The sequence below is a fragment of the Populus nigra genome, chromosome 9 (genome assembly GCF_951802175.1).
Source record: "Populus nigra chromosome 9, ddPopNigr1.1, whole genome shotgun sequence".
Taxonomy (NCBI): Eukaryota; Viridiplantae; Streptophyta; class Magnoliopsida; order Malpighiales; family Salicaceae; genus Populus; species Populus nigra.
In genome coordinates, this window is record NC_084860.1 from 12,201,255 (window position 1) to 12,224,794 (window position 23,540).

The 23,540-nt window shown below is 35.2% G+C and overlaps 1 protein-coding gene across 3 annotated transcripts; it reads right to left on the bottom strand.

The window, feature by feature from the left end:
• Positions 1 to 13,307: 13,307 nt before the first annotated feature.
• On the bottom strand, positions 13,308 to 22,502 carry LOC133703497 (uncharacterized). Of its 3 annotated transcripts, XM_062128061.1 has the most exons (8): positions 21,354 to 22,502; positions 18,963 to 19,202; positions 18,277 to 18,366; positions 17,260 to 17,409; positions 17,023 to 17,147; positions 16,798 to 16,825; positions 16,195 to 16,305; positions 15,690 to 15,758 (listed from the first exon to the last, which is right to left on the bottom strand). In XM_062128061.1, the coding sequence occupies exons 1-7, from the start codon at positions 21,918 to 21,920 to the stop codon at positions 16,210 to 16,212; spliced, it is 1,296 nt and encodes a 431-aa protein (XP_061984045.1). In that variant the 5' UTR covers positions 21,921 to 22,502; the 3' UTR covers positions 15,690 to 15,758; positions 16,195 to 16,209. The 3 variants fall into 3 exon arrangements, 2 of the variants coding, with proteins under 2 accessions (XP_061984044.1, XP_061984045.1); XM_062128060.1 differs by lacking the exons at positions 16,195 to 16,305; positions 16,798 to 16,825 and adding an exon at positions 13,308 to 13,616 and having other exon boundaries at positions 15,629 to 15,758; positions 21,354 to 22,500; XR_009843892.1 differs by lacking the exon at positions 16,798 to 16,825 and having other exon boundaries at positions 21,354 to 22,501.
• Between the last annotated feature and the right edge of the window lie 1,038 nt (positions 22,503 to 23,540).

A 23,540-nucleotide genomic window follows, 5' to 3' on the forward strand; every position in this document is an offset into this window, starting at 1 on the left:
TCTTGAAACACAGCTCTCCTCTTCTATTTTCTTTTCCATTTATATTTATCAACTCTTTTTTCAATTACTACAATACCCCTTATTCATTTATACTCATTTTTTAGCCTTTAAGGGCTTTATTGCCTTTTACCTACTCATTTAATTACAAAACATCACATGCTAAGTGCATGTTGGTGCTAAAATCGAGCAAACTATAACCACAGCATATTGAAAATTATTCTATGGACTCATGCCCCTAAAGTATAGGCTGTGGAGCAATGTTGAGTCACACTGCAGCTTATCCTGATATATAAAATTTGGTGTGAAAATTAACCAATCAAACCCCAGGTCCAGAGCCCCCACAATCCCAATGATTAATGCACCTACAGAACCAAATTCTCTAATCTTTTAGCACCCCAAGAAAACAACACCTGTTCAAGTTATCTTGCCATCCTATAAATTCTGTTCTGCAGTTAAAAATCCTGTACTACACCACAAAGCCTCTTATGTTATTTAACTCTTCAGAGTACCACGTTGTCTCTACCCAACTTGTGTCTTTGGCAATTGCTGCAATGAATGAATCAGAACTCCAAGAAAATTATCATGATGATGAGTTAATCTATGATAGGAATGAATTTCTTCGATTTGAATACAAGAGCTATGTGGATTCGCTGAGTCTCTGTGATGCACTAAAATGTTGCCTGCTGAAATTTGTCATAAATGGAGCTGACAAGGTGTTCATGGATAAAAAATTCTCGGAAAGAAGTTCATTTTATTGGGTTATTCCAGAAATGAAACACACAAAAATTTACATGGTTCGGCAACTTGCCTACTCCACGGAGCTATTAGTTTGTATTAATCAATCAAAGAAACAATACAAACAAGGAGGAGGAGAAAACTCTTCTCAACTCAACTCTACTCACTCAAGCTCTCTTTATTCTTCTGCTCTGTTCTCTCTGCAACTCTGTGTTTTCTCTATCTAACACAGCTCTTCACCGAGTACATATATATATACTAAGCTAGGAGTAAAGGGCATAAATCATGCCATGATTTATGCCACCGTTTATGCCTCCACTTTGTGCTAAGTGGGAGATGAGTTGTTCCCACTAACACATAGTGGAGGTGGGACATTGCTTGTCTCCACTTTACTAACAATCTCTTACTTGGAGACAAGCAGTGAAATTATCTTTTATCCTTGAAGACCAACTAAAGTTTTGCACAACTTCAGTTTATCAAGTATAACTCCTTTGGTCAACATGTCAGCTGGATTCTTACTTCCACAAACCTTTTCTAGCATTAGTTGCTCATCGTCTAGCAATTGTCGGATGAAGTGATATTTGATCTGAATGTGCTTAGTCCTGGAGTGAAATGCTGATTCTTGGCAAGGAAGATTGCACTCTGACTGTCGCTATACAGAGTTCCATTTCCATTCATCTTGCCCAATTCTTTTAGGAAGTTCTGTAGCCATACTATCTCTTTTGCAGATTCTGAAACTGCAACATATTCAACTTTTGTTGTTGAAAGAGCGACGATCTTTTGCAAGGTAGAACTCCAGGAAACAGCAGTACCTCCTAGAGTATATACATATACCTTTTCTAGCAGTAGTGCTCTTTCTGCTATCAACATCTCCTGCTAGATCAGCGTCTACAAAACCTTCAAGTTTCAAACCACCAGCTGTGAAACTGAGACAAGTTTCTGAGGAACCTTTTAAGTACCTCATGATCTATTTTACCGCCTCCCAATTCTACTTTCCAGGATTGCTCATATATCGGCTTACAACTCCCACTACATGGGCAATGTCTGATCTGGTACACACCATAGCACACATCAAAGAGCCGATAGCTGAGGCGTATGGAATCTTATCCATGTATCCACATTCTAGCTCAGTTTTTAGTAACTGGTCTTTGCTGAGCTTGAAATGATTCCCCAGAGGTGTACTTGTTGGTTTAGCATTATCTATACTAAACCTGCTGAGAACCTTCTTGACATACTCTGTTTGTGAAAGCTTTAGTATGCCTTTGTCTTTATCTCTAATGATTATCATGCCAAGTATTTGTTTAGCAGCTCCCAAATCCTTCATTTCAAACTGTTTTGACAACTGTTGTTGCAACTTGTCAATCTCCTCAATGCTGGATCCTGCAATTAACATATCATCCACATATAATAGTAGAATGATGTAGGATTTGTCAAAATGTTTAACATAGCAACAATGATCAGCCTGGCATCTTGTGTACCCTGAACTACACATGAAGTTGTCAAACTTCTTGTACCACTATCTTGGAGCTTGCTTCAAACCATATAGACTTTTCTTTAGCTTGTAGACTTGGCTCTCCTTTCCTTGTATTGCAAACCCCTTTGGTTATTGAACGTAAATGTCTTCCTCCAAGTCACCGTGAAGAAATGTTTTTACATCTAATTATTCAAGATGTAAATTTTTTGCAGCTACTATCCCCAGAACAACTCTGATTGTTATGAGCTTCATAACTGGAGAAAATATCTCAGAGTAGTCAATCCTTTTTTTTTTGTTGAAACCCTTTTACAACAAGTCTTGCCTTGAACCGTTTGCTTCCGTCATGCTCAGTCTTTACTCTGTAAACCCACTTGTTTTGCAAAGCCTTCTTTTCTTCAGATAGTGTGGTTAGCTCCCAAGTGTTGTTCTTCAACAACGAATCCATCTCATCCTTCATGGCTAACTCCCACTTGCTTGAGTTTCCATCTTGTAAGGATTCTTCATAAGTTAGCAGTTCACCACCATCTGTCAGTAATATATAATTCAATAGAAGTGTGAACCATTGTAGGGGCTTTACAGTCCTTGAAGACCTGCGAACATAAACAGTTGGTTCACTTGGCTCCGCATCTTCCTATGTAATAGTGGGTACAGATGTGCTTGAATCTTCTTGCAAAGGCTCTTGATTTTTGTTCTGCTCGATAACATCAGGAAGCCCTTCTAATCTTATGAATTCAGATTTTTATGGACTTATATCTGAATTAGTCATATCTGTTTCTACACTTGATTTGTCTTTATACATAACTTTCTCATTGGAGATCACGTTCCTGCTTCTGATAATCTTTCTATTCTGATCGTCCCAGAACCGAAACCTAAATTCTTCATCTTCATAGCCAATGAAGAAACATTTCTTGGATTTGGCATCAAGCTTGTTGCGAGCATCAGAATCTATGTGAACATATGAAATGCACCCAAAAACCTTCAGATGAGAGAGTCGTACCTCTTTTCCTCTTCATACTTCATCGGGTAGTCTGAATTCCAAAGGGATTGATGGACCACGGTTGATTAAGTAAATTGCAGTATGAACTGCGTTAGCCTAAAATGTTTGAGGTAATCCTGAATGCAACCTAATGCTTCTAGCTCGTTCATTGATGGTTCTGTTCATCCGTTCAGGAATGTCATTCTGTTGTGGTGTGCCTGGAACAGTCTTTTCCATTTTGATACCATTAACAGCGTAATACTCTTTGAAACCTCCATCAATGTATTCTCCTCCATTATCAGATCTTAAGCATTCCAGCTTCAAACCTGATTCAGTCTCAACCATAGCCTTCTATTTCTTAAATGTTTCAAACACATCAGATTTATTTTTTAGAAAGTAGACCCATACCTTCCTACTGAAATCGTCAATGAAAGTCACATAATATCGAGAACCTCCAAGAGATGCCACTAGAGAAGGTCCCCATAAATCTGTGTATACCAGTTCTAGCTTTCTTGGTCTTAAGGTCTTGCTAACCTTTAAGTCTTCTGTTTTCCAAGAATACAACTTTCACAAATATCAATATCAACATTTTTTTAACTCTGACAGCTTTCCCTTCAACTGAAGTATCTTCATCCTCTTTTGACTCATATGGTCGAGTCTACAGTGCCATAGTTATGCCTGATTTTCTGCTTCAGTAGAGGCAATAATATCTGCAAATCTTGTGGTCATATACAAGGTGTCAGTTTTCCTTCCACGAGCCAAAACCATTGCTCCCTTCGATACTTTCCACATACCTCTAGAAAAAAAGATTGAATGACCACTATCGTCAAGCTGTCCAATGGAGATCAGCTTCTTCTTTAATCCAGGAACATGCCTTACATTTTATAAGTTCCATATAGATCCATTCATTGTCTTGATTTGCACTTCTCCTATACCCATAATATCCATTAGTTGTTCATCGGCCAGATAGACTACACCGTGATCTCTAGCAACATAGTTTTGCATCATTTCGTGGTGTGGTGTACAGTGGAATGAAGCACCAGAATCAATAATCCAATCATCAATTGGACTTTGTACAGCAAGAATCAAAGCATCTTGTACCTCATCTGTGGTAGCATTTGCAGAGTCAGCTTCGGGTTTTTTTGGTTTTGTGCAACTCCTCATGAAATGACCAGGTTTGCCATAATTCCAACATTCAACCTGCTTTTTGGGTCCAAACTTGCTTTTACTTCTGTATCTTGATTTTGATCTGCCTCTAGATAAGCCTCTATCCTGTCTCCTCCCTCGAGTGTTGATGTTGAGAGCTGAACCTAAACCTGAACTTTCACCCGAGTCTTTCCTTTGCACTTCTTCAGCCAAAATCAAATCTCGGATGTCATCATATTTTAGTTTGGATTTTCGGCTGAGTTACTCATGGTTATTCTCATACCTTCCTAACTGCTTGGAAGTAAAGCTAGCAAAATGAGTGCATGAATCTCATCATCAAACTCAATCTCAACAGATGACAATTGATTTGTGATGGTATTAAAGTTGTTGAGGTATTGTGTAACAGAGGTGCCTTCGGTCATCTTCAAGTTGAACAACTTTTTCATCAAGTGCACTTTATTATTTGCTAATGGCTTCTTATACATCCCAGACATGGCTTCCATTAATCTTGCAGTGGATCTTTCTTTTGTAATGTTGTGAGCAACTCTTCTTGATAAGGATAGTCGGATAATGCCTAAAACTTGTCTATCAAGAAGTAGTCATTCTTCTTCTTGCATGTTTTCTGGTTTGCTCTCAACAAAGAAAGGTGCAGTTTCTTCCTATATAGATAGTCTTTGATTTGTATTTTTCAATATCCAAAATCTGTCCCATCAAATTTTTCAATTCTAGCAGCTTTTATTTCATCCGCCATTTTTAATAATTTTCAAATTTGAATCTGCTGAATCTGACCTTACGGATGTGTCTGGAATGGCAAAAAATATTAGAAACAACAATGAAATCACCCAAATCAAACTTTGAATGGCTAAGATCTTATCAATCAAACTTTTGAATCAATGGATGATACAGATGAAGCCGCGTGTCAGATGAAATAGTGTCTGCGGCGCACCGGATCAAACCTCAATATGATGACGTGGCATAGATGATGTGGCATACATGTAAGCCAATTGGGCCCACCATAGATGACATGTCACAACCATGTGGAATTATTGCTGACGTGGCATGCGCTAACATGGGTGATGATTGGTCAAATGACGTGGGTGATGACTGTGCGGAATTGTTGCTGTGTCTGTTGACTGGTTGATGATGTGGCGGGTCAGCCCGGTTCAGTTGTAGGTTGTCAGGCGAAGAAGGAGCGTGTAGTGCGTGTGGCACGTCTGTGCACGTAAGAAGTCCTGACGTTGGCGCATGTTGGTGCGTTCGGGCATGCAGTACATCGGTTATTCGCCAGAGTTTCACCAATGAATTTATCCCATCTTCCCCTACACGATGGTATGTATAAAAACACTTTTGGAGAACTTTGATTTCTGGGTTTGGATCAAACACCCTCTTTTTAAAGAACAAGCTCTAATACCAGTTGTTGGGTTATTTCAGAAATCAAACACACAAAAATTTACGTGGTTCGGCAACTTGCCTACTCCACGGGGCTACTGGTTTGTATTAATCAATCAAAAAAACAATATAAACAAGGAGGAGGAGAAAACTCTTCTCAACTCAACTCTACTCACTCAAGCTCTCTCTATTCTTCTGCTCTGTTCTCTTTGCAACTCTGTGTTTTTTCTATCTAACACAGCTCTTCACTAAGTACACACACACACACACACACACACACACACTAAGCTAGGAGTAAAGGGCATGATTTATGCCACCATTTATGCATCTATTTTGTGCTAAGTGGGAGATGAGTTGTTCCCGCTAAGCTCATAGTGGAGGTGGGACATTGCTCGTCTCCACTTTACTAACACATTTGGCAGTGACATTGAGCAACACACATCACCGTGTGTTCTTCGCCGGAGTTTTTCAGGTGAGAGCTGGAAGGATCGGGGCTCTAGTTCTAAGGGCTGTCAGGTTTATGGAGAATATGCTTTGAAAAAATAGTGGTACCTTGCAAGAGAAGGAAATGGAAAGTGCTAAAATGGGCACTGATGTGCTAGAACCAAGCAAAGATGGGTTCAGCGGTAGTAATGAAAGGAAAAAAGAGTATGTTGATATGTCTGGAGTCGTTAATTCTCCTTCAGGAAACTACACTGGATTTCATTTCAACTTTGTTGCTTTCTTTGCATTAATATTGATGAAATTCATGGGTTTTCAGTTCAATCTTTTGGTTAGTTTTTTCACGTTTGCAATTTGGTTATCATTCTTTCCATTCATGTTCTTGATGTTTCCGTTCCAAACGATAAGACATGTTAGAGGGTATTTCATGAAGAAGCTGTTTAGATGATGGGGTATTTCTACCAGAAATGTCAGTCCGAAAGCACCGCAGTCGATAGGAAATATAGCAACGAGGTTTGGCTATGCAATCTTCTGGTCAAGCCATGCATGTCTTATGCTTCTCCTGCATGAGAAGTAACTCAATTGGAGTAGTTTATGACACTTTGTTCTCCTGCATTCCTTCAGGTGAGGGTTGAGTTCCTGTCAGCATTGGGTAAAGTCACTGCAAGTTCAAGTCAGCCATGCATAATGCGGTACAAAAGCCAACCCATCCGTGTAGTCGAAACCATCATTAAGAGTGCTCCTCCTGTCATTCCTGGTTTTGTATCAGAATCTCAGATTCTGAACATAAAAGGGGACGAATTCACAGAAGGACTTGAGCCAACTGCCTTCTTGAAGGTGATTTTAGAACATCTAGCAGAATACAAAGCCGGTGCTGGCATCCCTGAAATTTACGCAGCGTCACTCTCACTGGAATCTGAGCTCCCTCGATTGACAAGGCTTATCTGGCTATGGAAGAGAACCATTTTTGTATGGATTAGTTTCATCCTGTTTCTGACAGTGTTGATGTTTGCTGAGACCAATAATTATCCCAAGAGGAAGGCCTAGGATTCCGTATACTAAAAAGGGACTCAGTCAAACTTCATTTCCTGGTACAAAAGCAACTGAGAATTGAGATGAAGTCTGTCAACTTTGAATAGGAGGATGGTAACAAACGCAAGGAATAAGTTCAGGTTGGGCTCAGCATTTAGCATCTTTGCTGAATCATCTTCAACGATGGCATAACCATGGCAATGTAATAATATAAATAAAACTCGCAAAAGGATCTGAATGAGTATTGCAATCATAGTCCACCATTTTCCCATTTCAAACCGTGCAGAAGTTGAAGATTAATCTAACCAATCTGATAAGAACTTCTCTGTTAAGACTTTTTTTTCTGCTTTCTTCAAAGGGCGAGTAAAAGACATTTTATTTGGCAAAACAGCTGTGTCTTTTCTGATTGCCTTTGATCAATGCATCTAGAATTTAAGACTTCCAAACAATATAAAAATCATGCTAATTTTTTGGTCAATCCAAATACGCTGCTTCAAATGTCACGTTCAAACGCAAGAATAGTAGACGAATGCTCTTGTTCACCAAAAGAAATACATTGCTTGTTCTTTTAAAATTTCAGATATCGTGTCCGAAAAGCTGTTCAATGTTGGGAAGCACATAGTTCAAAATGTTGAAGCCATTTCCGGTCCAAGCATGCAATGAATATACATTTCACATCCTAACAAATCCAACTCCTCCGTCTTCAAGATCTCTCGCTGTTGTCTTGTACATGCCCTGCATAAATGGGGAAAAAAATGAGAGAGAATAAACCATTAGATTCTTATCGAAGTTGCAAGAATGAATAAGGAAATGCTTAACCTCTCTTCTCCACTTCCTACTGTTGTATTCCATGGCTTCATACAAAATTAAAAGGAGGATAAAAGTGACAGCAGAAGAAAAGGGAAAGAGAAGAGGAGATACGAATGAAAGGCAGGAAGCCAACATGTAGTGGATGAATAACCTTTTTCCATCCCTTCTTATAGGAGCTGTGGTCCCATGGGATAAGTTGCATGAACCATACCTGCTTCAGCAGCTTTTTCCCCATCGTAGCGATTCCTAGAAATACACATTTTCAGAAAACTTAATTATCAGGCTACTTCTTATTGATCTAAAACAAAGATTTGTCCATGGATACAATGGTTCTACAAATGGAGTTTAAATGCGTACCCTGTAGTTACAACTTGGACCGAAGAACTGACATGATTCATTGACAATCACAACTAATTTCTGTATACGTAGTGGCAATGCAAGATTTAACTATAGTGGAAGTTAAACTTGGAAACTATAATGGGTTTTAGATTTTGGAAAATTATGAGCAAGCAAGTGCAACGAATATTATTCTTGAATTTTTTAGATATATTAATCTGAAATTAACAGCAGAGATTTTAACATCAAAGCAAAAAACAGTCAGCAAGAGGATGGGCTGACGGGCGGTCCAACAACCTTCTCTTCTTTTTTTAGGTTGTGCCGAATCAGGTTCAGCCTATTTCTTTTTTAATTGAAAGAGATGAGAGGCAGCAAGACGGAAGTCAATTCACGTCATATATGCCTTATTTAGAGTAAAAAAAAAAGGGATGGGTGTAAATTATTGAAGGAAGAAGATTATCTGGTGCAAGGGCTATATGCTGGCTGTACACGGTAGTGGTGGTAAGCATTAACTGGTAAAGAAACTGGCTGTACATGGTAGTGGTGGTGAGCACTAACTGGCAGAGAAACTGGCAATTACGGTGACGCAAAAAAGAGAGGCAACACCAGCGAATAAAGCTAGGGAGAGAGGCTAATTTTTTCTCAACTTTGACCTCAGATTTCTCTGTAATGTTTTGAAAGTAAATGAATAAGAAAAGGCTACAAAGCCTCGGTGGCTTAAAGAGTAAGTATTATTAAATGAAAAGGTAGAGTAGTAATTGAATAAAAAGATGATAAATATAAATAGAAAGTAAAAAAAAAAAAAAGGGATCTGAAATTTTAAGAGAGCAAACCGGCAGGAGAGAAAGGGGAAAGAAGAAAAAGAAAAGCAAAAAAAAAAATTAGAAGAGAAATAGAAAGGAATTGAAGAAAATAAGTTTAAAGGTAAGATTTAGGTTTATAAATGTATAAATGTGTTCTTTGAACTTTAAATTTCGGTTTTGATGGATGTTAGAATTTTGAAAATTTATGTTTTGAGTTTAATTGATGAATTAATTTGAATGTTATGATGTTGATTGTTGTGGGTAATTGATTATTTAGTTGATTATGAAAAATTATAGGTAAAGATAATGATTTTGAGTTACGATTTGTGTAAATGGTGAATTTTGGGTTAAAAATCTAGAAAGAACAATAGGTTTTCTGTTGAAATTCTGAGTTTGAGGTTGAAGATGACAAAATTTCGGTTTGGTCCCTTAATTTGTGAAAATTACAGGTTAGTCCCCAAACTTTGAAAAATTATAGATTGGTCCCTGGAGCATATTCCGAGATTCTAGACAGAATAAAAGATTAATTATGGGCAGAATTCCTATATAGTTATGAAATTTTAACACTTTCAATTTGGTCCTCCAAATTGACCCTAAAAATTTAGAAAAATTCCAGAATGGTCCCTGGAGCATAATGAGATATTCTGGACATAATTGAGGATTAATTATGGTCAGAATTTCAGTATAGTCATGGATTTATGATATTTTTAGTTTGGTCCTTCAATTTGATAATTTGACAAAAGTTACATTTTAACCCTTAAAAATATGATAAATTCCAGATTATTCTCTAGCTGTAATATTAGCTTTTGCATATTGGTTTGATAAATAATTGAGGGTTATTTAGTGAATTATTACCAATTTTATTATTTGTTTTATTATGTATTAGATTTCGGGAAAACCGTTTAATTTTGGGTTTTTTGAAAATAACTAGTTTAGTCTAAAAACATATAGGGTTATGGAATACACTTTAGATAAGTGTATTAAATAGGTTATATATTCTTTTAAGTCATTCTTAAATATGTCTCCTTTGTATTCAGATAATCCTGATATTCTACCGGCGGGACGTCAGTAGGATTTTCTTTGGTGTCTGCTTTTGATTTTTGTTTGCTTTCGAGTCAGGTGAGTAGATAATTTTCTATATGCATGAGAAATAGTATAAATATTTGATTTGTTAATATGAATTTGATCATGCTTCTTGATAATTGGTTCAAGATTGGTCATAATCAATTGTTGAATATGAATTCTTGACATGAACCAATATATATTTTGAATTAACTTCTGAATTGATAGAAAATATTTATCAAGAAGCATGATTCAATTGATATTAACAACTCAATTATTTATAATATTTTTCATGCATATGAAAAATTATCCACTCACCTGACTCAAAAGCAAACAGAATTCGAAAGCAGATACCGAAAGAAATCCTACTGATATCCCGCTGGTAGAATATCAGGATTATTTAAATACAAAGGAGACGTATTCAAAAACAACTCGAAAGAACATACAACCTATTTAATACATTTAACTAAGGGTCCATTCTATAACCCTATATGTTTTTTAATTCAACTAGTTATTTTTCCCAAAAACCCAAAATTCAACGGTTTTCCTGAAATCTAATCCATAATAAAACAAATAATAAGACTTGATAATAATTCACTAAATAACCCTCAATCATTCATCAAACCAATCTGCAAAAGCTAATATTATAGCTAGGGAGCAATCTAGAATTTATCATATTTTTAAGGATCAAATTGTAACTTTATCAAATTGGAGGACCAAACTAAAAATATCATAAATTCATGACTATAGTGGAATTATGTCCATAATTCTTCCTCATTTCTGTCCAAAATCTTTAATTATGCTCCAGGGACCATTCTGGAATTTTTCCAATTTTTAGGGTGAAATTGTATTTTTTGTCAAATGGAAGGACCAAATTGAAAGTGTTAAAAATTAATAACTATACTGGAATTCTGCCCATAATTAATTTTTTATTCTGTCCAGAATCTCGGAATATGCTCTAGGGACCAATCTGTAATTTTTCCAAAGTTTGAGGACTAAACCATAATTTTCACAAATTAAGGGACCAAACTGAAATTTCATCATCTTCAACCTCAAACCCAGAATTTCCACAGATTACCTACTGTTATCTCATGATTTCTAACACAAATTCACCATTCAAACAAAATCATAACTCAAAATCATCATCTTTACCTACAATCTCTCAAAATCAACTAATTAACTCATTACCCACAACAATCAACCCATAACATTGAAATTAATTCATCAAACCACCCAAAATACAATCTTCATAACCCTAACATTCATTGAAACAGAAATTTAAAACTTAAAGAACACACATTTATACATTTAAAAACCTAAATCTTACCTTTTAAACTTATTTTCTTTAACTCCCTTCTCCTTCCTTATCTTTTTTTCTTTTCTCTTCTTCTTCTTTCCCTCTCACGATTTTCTCTCTAAGAACACATTTTCTCTCTAAGAACACAGCTCTCTTTTCTTTTCTTTTTCTCTTCCTATTTATATTTATCAACTCATTGTTCAATTACTACAATGTCCCTCATTTATTTATATCTACTTCTAAGCCTCCAAGAGTTTTGTTGCCTTTTCCTACTCATTTATTTATAAACCTCACTACTTGCGTCCCTAATTGACCTGGAACTTTTAATTTTATGCAATTTCACCCCTACCAAACTTCAATATCAACCCCGAATTTCAGTGCATTTTTCATTATAATCCTTGGTTTTAGGTTTCTTCAATTTAACCTCTAATTGACCATTAAACTTTCAATTCTATTTAATTTCACTCCTGATTTCAGTCAATTAAATCCCCAGAGTTCAGTGCCTCTTTTTAAAAAGTTCTTGGTTGTGAATGTCTTTAATATAACTCCTAATTGACTATTAAACTCTCAATTCTCTTTAATTTCACTCCTAATTTAAGCCAACTAAATCTCTAGAATTCAGTGCCTCTTTTAAAAATATTATTGGCTGTGAATTTCTTCAATTTAACCTCTAATTGAATATTAAACTTTCAATTATTTTCAATTTCACTCCTGATTTCAGCCAATTAAATTCTGAGAGTTCGTGTCTCTTTTAAAAAAATTCCTAGCTGTGAATTTCTTTAATTTAACTCCTAATTGATCCTAAACTTTTAATTTTTTGCAATTTCACCAATGATTTAAATCAATTGACTTTGTAAAAATTAAGTTTGATCCTTTAAAATTCTAATCCTCTCAATAAAGCTCAAATTAGGCTTTTGAACTTAATTGTTTACCGATTAAATCCCTAATAAAATTAATTTGACTTATTTAAAGTATAATTAAATCATTACATTTAGTTAAATCTTTTAATTTGACCCAAATTAATTCTTAAGCTTTTAATTTAGCCAATAATTAAATCAAATTAGCCTATTAAAAATCTAATTATGTTCTTAGATTTAATTTTTTATGCAAATTTATTTAATAATGATTTAATTTGACCTTAAATCTATATTATCAATAAAATTTTAGATACAATGATACAATTAGACTCTCAATTTATTCAAAATCACAACTTAAACATCCTTTATATTGAAATCCTCCGTGACCTACTTTTGTCAAAATAATAGTCTTCTGAATATTATTTTTTATTTTTTATTTTTTATTTTTTTTATTTTAAAAGAATAAAAAATAAATTTTAGAGGAATAACCTAAAATTAAGTTATAACAATAAAGATATTACAAATTTAACATCAAAATCTAAAATTATATTTACATAATTTGGGGTGTGGCTCGGAGACAAACCGTTCTTCACCACGTAAATACTTCTTCTGGTCGTTTCTTTCTTTTTCTTTTTCTTTTTTCTCTGGCTTATCATCATCCGAAAACAAATCCTCTTAGCGCCAAATCATGGCCACTCATATAAACAAGTTATGGCCAGTCCACCTTAACAGACCATCACATGATAGATTGTATTATTGTAATCCACGTAAATACTTCTCAAAGGATAATTAACTTTCAATCACTCTTCATGATTTCAGTAAATAAATGAAATCGAAAATCCAAAAGGAAAACCATATCATTATCTTGATCATTTTTAACTAGTTTTAAGGAACTTGGACATTATCTGGAGCTGAAAAGGTCAATTTATAGCAGAATCGAATCAAAATCTATATAATGTCACCCTCCTTTCTATTTCAGAAAACAAAACTACATGCCAGCATGAGAGGGAAGAAGGGAAAACTATGGTTGATGCAAAAACAGTCAGGTATACACAAGTGGGGTAGGTATCATAAGGTTAAAAGCATGGTGGCTATTTACAATTCAACTAACATGATATGCGGGGGAAATCAATCAAAACTCAACACCACTATTTATCTGAACAGAAAAGGAAGGTTGGCCAACATTAGAGAGAGGAGTATCGAGTCTCACAACCAGTCCTGAGCTCCCCACATTACCATTCCACTTAGACCTGCCAATCTGCAATAGGAAACAAAAAAGAAAGGGATGTTAGGTAATGATGAATAAATAACACCCGCAGTACCATATTTACCTGCAATCATCATCGTCTATATGTCAGGATCCACGATCCATTAAACATTACCATGACAAAATGATATTATAAACAAAAATACAAACCGTTTAATTGAAAATTGAAGTACAAGTTCATTGTTTGTCTGGTTCCACAACCATATTAGTTGCAGCACATCAGTTGTTAGAACGTACTCACTAAAATTTAGCCCTTCCATCTTGATGTAGTGCAACTAATAAGTGCTGATGAGACACCAGTTATATCTATGCACTCAGCATCTATTAAAAAAGTTTTATTGTTGTCACAAAAGAAATTCATATTTTCTTATTCAATTGTTGCTTTCATAAAGTAGTCTGTATACAAGACATTTTAAGAGGTAGGAGAAGATTCCCGATATTAATGGCCTCCTGATGATATCAAATTAGAATTTGACTTGTGGGATTTCATAGATATTTCCTGAACTTTCACTCTCGTGTCAACCTGTGCCCAAATTTTTCAAAATATTACATGTCAACCTGAAAGTCTCACTTAGGAGATGACTTCAGATTGATTGCCTTCCAAAGGTAAGAAGTGTTTAATAGCTTCGGGGAAAAACTGCAAATATCAACATGAACTTTCTTTACAGGCAAAAAGAAATTCATTTTAAGGACCAAGAAGCATCTGAGGGAAGGTAGCATCTAATAGAACTCCATTAATGATTATGATGGTGTAATGAAAACAAAAAAACAAAAAAAAAGAAGCAAAACTTCAAGATCATCGTTGATTCCATCATGCAAGAGGCCAAAGGCATGCATAGCAAGACTGTAGGCAATGAAGAGAATCCCAGAATGAGGCGCATATGGCATAGATGTGAATGATAATGAGACATGCAATCCAAAAACAGAGCGTGTTTACAACTATTTTGTCCAGCAAATGCATGCATCTAACAACACAGCATAGCTCCACAGCGAAACATGGTGAAAGATGATGATAGGACAAAAATCAGAACAAGATCTCCTCCTCATTAAGGCATCCATTGTCTATTTTTCTTTTCTTGAATTCTGTTGGTGGACATTTGTGATCTCTTTCTACTATGTTCCAGAGTTGTTTCTCAGATGCAAATTGGCAACCAAAAGATTTGGGGCAATTAGATCCAGAGTATAATACTCCAATATTGCTATTTGAAATCAGAGAAAGCTTGGGGTGTTCTGGATTGCAAAGGAGATTGAATAGTACATAAATGTAGAAGATTCTGTACTTTCCAAATAAACAGGAAAATAAGAGGATGATAATTTAGGTTTGGGAAAAACTGAAGGTACTTGAGAAAAAGCATTCAAAGAAAAGGAGGTGATTTGTTTCTGATGAAAATGGTTTTGCATTTTTGCACACAAGTAACCAATTGAAAATAGCTTCTTTGTTTTTTTTTAGTTTGTGCACGAGTTCACTCCAGAGGATTATGACAAAGGACTGCCAAATATGGGAAGATTAATACTTGCACAATCAGGTGTACCAGATACAACCAGCAAAACAGGATGGTGAATTGATGGTTTGTCTTTCAGTTCATTGCTCTTACAGGGAATTCTAACGTTCTAACCTGTCAACTCTTTGATAACAGTTGGACTAGCAAACTGTACCCCTTCATTTTAATGTGGATTATCGGGTTGGAAGGGAACAGCATATTTCCAATGGCATGAAGGGTGCATGAGATTAACCAGCATTTCCTTAGATTCTTTCAGTCTCCATGAAGATAATTCCCAGTACTTTCCATTGTTATCTATATTTTGGGATTCGTTATCCTACCATTTATTTGATTTTCAAGAACAGCTAGGTGCAAACTTCCCATGTACCCATCCTGGGTCCCATTCTGTCAACTAAAAAAGAAAAGGATGGACCAAGAAACCAAAGATTCCACCAAGCAGAGATGTATAATCCAGATAAAAAGATATGGATCAACAGCAGATAATGGAACATCACAGCTTACCGATAGTGATGCAAATGCAGAAGGGTGCGTCGTTGCAGCACAGCCGCATATCAGATTCAGATGGTCATTCACTGAGTGAATCAGTTCTGCATGCAAACCAGGATTGCTTCCACCAAAAGTGGGGCACAAACTGACAAGATATCATTAAGAGAAGAAAAAGGTAATTATATTTACTTCCAGTACCATAGAAGGTGAATAAATTTGCTCGACTTAAAGATACAAAACAAGTGTGAAGTGAAAGTACAAAAGTGAAGGAAGGGAAAACAGGTTCTGCAAACATAGGACCATGTATTTGAATGATAACTGGCAAATGTATTTTGCCCTCAACAAGATCTACTTTGTTTTACCAGTATTCATGCTTTTTCCAAAGTCGAACCATTTGTGAGCATGAGATAATTGATATCAGGGTACCATCAGGTCTAGGGAATATCAACAAGTTGACTAAACCCAGTGGTCATGACCCAATAAAACAATCATGTCTTCTCATGGACGCTTAATTGTTTATGGTGGAGAAATGCTGATTAAAACAACAAAGATTGATCATAAAAAAAAAAACCAGGTCCAACCTTTGTTTGGCACCATCAAGAAATGCAGACTGGCCCTGGTTTGTGATTGTTTAACCAAGTACACACGAAATGTGTTACTTTTTTCCTGTTGACCAAATTCTTCTGATGCCACTTTATAAGAAGCAGAAAAATAATAGTTGCACTGTCAGAGTCTAATGCAGCATGTTAAATGAATGATATAGAACAAGCAACTGGGATTAGCTCTGAAGAAACGTTTTCTACTTCTTTCTGGCTTCAGTTTACTATTTTTGGATGACAACAGTGTTCAGTTATCTCTCGATGAAATTATCAATTAGTTTTGAGGGAAAACAGGTGTGCAGTTTAAATGTAACATAGCATCAAAATTACCAAATGCACCAGTTATGCTATCATTCAGATCTTCAGGCATAATGACGGCTCAAACTGGCAGTCATAAACACAGAGGACACCTTTTTTTCAGGTTCAACACTGTTGCTTCAGCAAGTCACCAATGCAGGTCATTCAGGGTTTTATTATTTCTGTTTTCCTATTCTTGTATTTCTCCTTTTTTTTTCCTTATTTATGGTTAGTTCATTGAGTTCACTGGTTTCTGTAGATTGGTCCAGAATTACATATAAACCATACCAAGCTACGAAAGGAACTGCAGGATAACCTGCAATGCAAAAGCTCACAATATAAATAGCAGGATCGGCCTCAGAAACCATGTTTGTTTTCACGGTTATTGAAGCACTTCAAAATTAAAAGGCCAGAGTCAATAATAAGGCAGCTACTCTGCTTGTATCTTCACATGTATGGCAAAACAAAGAGTGATCATAATTTTATTAAACAAATATGAACATTAAAAGTTACCTGAACTGAACAGTTGGCCTCACCATAAGACCAGATCTCTGCCATGCTAAAGAATGTGCAAAACCCAATGTAAACGATTTGTCAGGCCATTGTACCATCGGTGTAATGCGTGTTCCCCACTTATTCTGATAAATTATTCAAAACAATAGGCTTTAGTCCCCACCAAAATGAATGCAGACAAATCCACTGGTATACCCTGAAATCATCAAGTACTCGCTGACAAGTTCAAAACCTGACCTTATGAGAGAAGCTGAATCTCATTTCTCCAGGATATTGCCCCTGAGCTTGGAGAAGACCTCCGCAAAGAGGTACGATAGCACTGGTAGACAGTCCTTCACCAGATACATAGGTCAATTGCCCATTTGGAAACTGTAAATCTACAAAAGACTGCATGATGAAAGAGACAAGGAGAAAGAAGACAAGAAGAAAGGTCAATGAGAAATCAGCTCCACAAATTTTAAAGATTTAATGCAACAAAAAGACATATTGACTGCTCTTCATGCTTTCATTACAGAGGTTATTGCTTCTGCACTCAACTGGATCACCAGGCAATCGCAAAGCCATGTATAACACTTTTGGGAAAGGTTTCTGCTTGAGGACAGGAGGAGGAAGGATTGCAAGGCTGCTCGGATATTCTTAGTTTCCTTTTGAAAATAATTTCCACAAGCTATCCCGCCCCCCACCAAAAACTAAAATCTGAATTTGGGATTCAGCCTAGTTAAATAGAGAGTTAAGTTCCATTCACATCCCTGCTTTGCTCCACTTCCCCTTCCTAAGGAATTTTTACTTCATATGAAGAAGGGGAAATGGCATGATGCTAGTTGAATCTCAAGACAATGAAAAGGCTACAAATTTTCCAACTATGAAACTTTGTCCACTGATAAAAATGTTCTTTTTGGGAAAGATGAAAGAAGAAACTTTGTTAGAATGGGAAGAATTTTTAGAAGAGACATTCAATAGAAAGAACCAAAAACAAGATAATTTATAATTCTGTTGAATACCAGCAAATAACTTCTAAAATTCCTTAAAGCCTTGTAATATTAAGAGGCTAGGAACACTATCCTATCCCACAAAAGTTGTCAGATGCCTCAAAGCCAAAGCATCATGCTTACTGTTTCCCCTTCTTCATTGAATCCACAATATGTATAATACAGCCTATTGCTTTTGGCTGCCCACACTTAAGCCTCTAGATACAAATATGAAACATAGACTGATTCTGATGCCTTTCATAGCTTAGAAGGAGCTACAACTTACACAAGCTAAAGGATTGAGACAGAGCATTGACATTAACAACCACCTTCTATGCTTTGACCACACAGCTGGACACAGTGAATGCATTCCAGTCTGACAAAGATACAAGAAAAATAGTGCATTAGAAGAACAGATTAATAAAGCAGTTATAAAGAGATATCCAAATGCAAAATCTAATATAGTACAAGGGAAAACCGATTCTCAATGAAATGTTCTGTATCAAAATAACAAAAAAAAATTGACATGTCAAATAAAGGCAGGAAACCATGATCAAGAACAGAAGATGTTAGGATATGGAAGCTAGAAGATAAAGACTAGGAAGATGGGATATCAGCATATGCACCAAAAATCAACCAATGTGACAAAAAACAAATATAGAAAAAAGGTTACCATAAAGCTAACAAAATTACATAGGGAACAAAACGCAATTAATAGGAATAGCTGGAAATCAGTATAGCAGCTGGGATTGAGCAAGCAAGAAACATTTAGTGAATACATAAGTTCACTTGTCTAAAGCCCATGCCCATTTCTTGTCAAGCTTCAGGTGAAATCTAAAGGTTAAGAGCACATAAGCTTGCTGTATAGATGAGGTTTACCAAAGAATATCCAAAAGCTAGGGAGAATATTGTAACACTTCTATGACATCTATTTTCACACTTCAATTAAAATAAACAGAAAATTGGGCATACCTTCCTATCATAACCATACCAAAGCAAGTGTTGCTTTGAAAGATGCACAGGCAGAAGAAAGGTTGAATCACGCACAATCAACAGAGGTCCAAGCTGGACAAGGAACATGGATGAATTATCATTTCTTGATGTGGAACTTCCATGTGATGCCTCTACTCTCCATAAATCTCCCCTTGCAACCAAAGAACCCTCAATGTTGTGAGTTCTGCTGTCATAAGTTGAGGTAATGTTTATGGTCCCCTGCATCCAGTGGAAATGAACCATAAAAAGAATGCACAAACGGATTACAATTAAATTCATACTGAAATCCTTGAATTATGTTCACAATGGCATTAAAAAAAAATTAAAATAGTGAGACTTAATTTCCTCTCTAAGGGTTTCTTGATGTTGTTCAAGCCACGCAAAATTTCAATACCAAGGAAAATTCTGTTTTTGACACATTGTGAACCTCTCCTTCAATTGCCTACAATTTGCCTAGATCCCATCAAATAAATGTGATTGTGACCTTGCTATAGAACCATGTCCAAACAGTAATTCTATATATGATCAACCACATTATATAAGGACAACTATTATGAAGAACCAATGAAAACCACAAGGATATTATATTCCACTCTAAACTTTTCAAGTCACTCAAGACATTAACTTAAGTATACAGCACAAAACAAAAGTAGATCATTAATGAGATCACAACAAATTGAAGGTCCCTAAAATGAAAGCAAGCCAGCATTTGTAAGACAAAGCTAGCAAGGAAGTAAAAACAAAACTAAAAGAAAACACAAATATCAGGATGAGGAAATTGTGATGCAGGATTTTATTTTTATTTTTTGGGAAAATAGATATTTTCCCAAGTTAATTTTATGTTTTCCTATTTTTATTTTCTTAATTTGTATTATTATGTTTTTCTAGTTTTTTTCTCAATTTGAAGAGAATAGTTTTTCTACTTTATTTTTCTTATTCGGTATTATTAGGATTTTCTAAATTGTGTTTTCTATATAAAGGGCTTATAATAGCCTTTTGGCAAGTGAGACGTGGATGAATACAAATTAAATATTTTGGGTGTCACTCCATAGTTATGGTATTCTTAGACATTGAGGGTTTTGACTTGTAACAAACCTAGCTATCAGGTTATATCAAAACCCAATAATTCTTAGTGGTTTTGGTTGGAGGTCATAGAAAACATGTATTAGAGCTCATAAATTTTTAGTGGTTAGTTGTTGTATGTTGTTGAATAACAATGGCTAAAATAGGTCACAGAACATGATGTGTTTATTTAGGAGGGAATGAGGAGGTTCCCTTAAGAAAGAAAGAAAGAAAGAAAGAAAAAGTCCAAGAACTAGTGTGTTGTTTCAGTTGTTGTTATTGAAAATCTTAATGGTAAGACTCACGATGGGGCAGCTCATCAAAGATGTTATATTAGGGACCCATGATGGGAAGGCCAACACAAAGATGTTGGGGATCCATGATGGGGTGGCCCACACAAAAGAATGTTTGTGGTGGAAGACATTTTCTAACTAAGGTCTAAACTTGAGGGCAAGTTCCTTCCAACCTGAGGAGACTAATAAAATAAATATTTTCCTAACTTAATTTTATGTTTTTTTTTATTTTATTATTTCGCATTATTATGTTTTTCTAGTTTTTTTTCCTATTTGAAGAGAACAGTTTTCCTATTTTATTTTTTCTATTCAGTATTATTAGAGTTTTCTAGTTTTTTTTTTCTATATAAAAGGTTGTAATAGCCTTTTAGCAAGTGCAACATGGATAAATAAAAATTGAATATTTTGGGGGTCTCTCCATAGCTGTTCTTAGTCTTTGAGGATTTCGACTTATAACAAACTCCGTTATCCTTCACTACCGGCTGCGTCAAATTACTTCTAAAACGAAGCACTCTTGCCGAAGAAGAGAGATGGAAGGTGTCATCTAATCCTCTTTCTTTTAGACACAGCCCTTGCCAAACGAAATGGCACATTGCTTCAAATGCTCCACTACTAACTAGACTGGACATTGTACTTTGCATCAGCTAAGACTTCTAAAACAACACAGGCTTTCTCAAACAGAAAGTCCTGTTGCTTCAAACGCATCATCGTACTGGATAACGTCCTATATCTGTGAATTTTTTATCAAGGCTACAAAAAGTTGATAATTAACCAAAACATCTCCTCCATAAATAAGAACGAAGACTTATTCCTAGTCGAGTTCCAAAAGATAATATCACTTCCATACAAACAGTTCAATAGACAATTTAGGCTAAAAATCTGTTAGGTGGTCTATTCCTTCAATAGCATTAGAAACTATACACAAATTGCATTATTGTATGAAATGAGCACTTCTACGCTAACAAAACAAACACAACTAAATTCTTAGAACACAATAGCATATAAAAATCATTACCTGTGGTTTGCCAAGAAATCCCACTCCCTTCAAATTAAACCCACCAATTTCCTCTTTCAACAACTCATCCACTCCACGGCTGCCACCGCCACTATTATCCTCCACAAACCCAAAATCCCTCAACCTCTCTCTAACCAAACCCAACTCTCCCTCCAAACATAGCCCCATCTCACTCCTCTTACCATCCATCCTCAACCCAGCCCCCACGCTCTCCTCCTGCTTAAACGGCACTGGTAATCTCCTAAAAAACTGATGCACCAATCCATTCAAAGCCGCACCAAAATCAGCCCCAGCTTGTCCAATCCTATTTCCAATATCCAAAATAGCCGAAACCCCATCTATCCCAGAATTATCAGTTAAAACCCCAAAATCATTTTTACTAAAACCATGTCCCGGAAACTCCAGATCAAAAGGCTTCGATTTTGGAGAGTTCGGCCAAGAAAACGTAGGTGGGTATGTCATATGTGACTGTATAAGGCCTGAAAACCCTTGAGCTAGCCGGTCTGCCAGGTCCTGGCCATGCCTTTGGACCTCTTCCCATGCTTCAAATGATCTTTCTACTGACATTTGGTTTCGAAACTCAAGTATTCATGCGATTTTCACAAATGGGTATTCGACAAATTTACTAAAAACACAAATTTGAAGGTTTTGGAGATTTATTGACAGAAAAAAGGTTGAATTTTTATGTGTTAGGTGACAGTTGTAGTTGCAGAAATGTTCACATGAAATATTAATAAACTAAAAACAGCTTCGATATTGAAAGATTTTTATTCCGAAAAGGGGGAAGACATTTTCAGCTTCAACGATATCAAAAAGACAATTTAAGAAGAAAAAATAAGGAAAAAGACTGACTTTGAAGCCGAAGCTGAGGGAGAAAAGGTCCAAAGCTAGTAATTCAAAAGCTGCAAAATTTGAAGCTTGGATTTACACTTAAAAAACATAGCTTTGAGATCAAGATTTCGTTTTTTGAGCTTTAAAAGAAATGAATTTTGGGGTTTGATTTTTAAGGTTTGCTTTGCTCAACCAGAAGGAATCAAAGTGTGAAGTTAGGGATTTGAAAGAGACAATTGGGGATTTTGTGTGTTTTTTAAACATAAAAAGAGAGAGAGGACCGAAGACGGAAGTTTTAGCAAGGAAATGATAGGAAGGGGTTTTTCACCGGGGAAAATATATTTAGTGTTTATCTGGTACTTCAAAAATTTAGAGATTTATTTTTTAAAATTAATTTTTTAAAATTATTTTATTGTATTAGTATTAAAAATATTTTTTTATTTTGATATATTTTTTAATAAAAAAATATTTTAAAAATAAATCATTATTATTATCTTAAATACCCCGTAGCATTTTTTAATTTAAATTAAATATTAAATTAAAAACAAAATTAAGATATGTAATATTTTACTATTGAAGTTGCACTTTTTATAGTTAAATTTTTTTCTAAATTTTCAATTTAATTTCTGACTTTTTTTGTATTACAATTAAGTGAGTCAATCTCATTAAGAGACAGTGATAGTGAAATTGAAATACAGAGGACTAAAATAAAAAGTAGCTAGCAATTTTAAATTTCATCTAAACATTTAATCGTCTCTATTTTATTTTTTTTTGTTAATAAGTGGTTAGTCCCTCTAGTTGTAAAAAATTTAATTTGGATATCAAACTTTATTTTTTTAATTTTTTCAGTTCTTTTTTCATGAGATAAGAAAGAGACACTTTCTAGAATTCGGTGTATAAAGAAAAAGTCTTTGTTAACACCTATTTCGACTACTAAAATGATTGAAATTAGAGTCAATAGGATCCATTCAATAAAAAAAACTTAAAATTATTGTTTTGAACCTCAATATAGCTTAAAAAACCACATCTAAATTGAGAATAAAAATTTTTATTCGGGTTGATTTTGTGATTTGGATCATTTTTTTTATTAGGTTGATATATTGGTATGTTGATGTTTTAAGACTTTTGTATGGTGTTTTGGGGTTAAAATAGGTTGAAAAAAATTCATAAAAAAACCAATAGGTCCAATTTTTTAGCCATCATAGTGATGTCTGAAATCTAAACTGGCAAACAACACGTCATCTGCACAACAGGCGGCATGTTGTTTGTTTATTTTTTTTTCAAAAAATAGAGGCGGATGATAAGTTTTCTACCCTTTTAAATGAGAAAAAAATTACAGGCATAAGCATGCAAGGT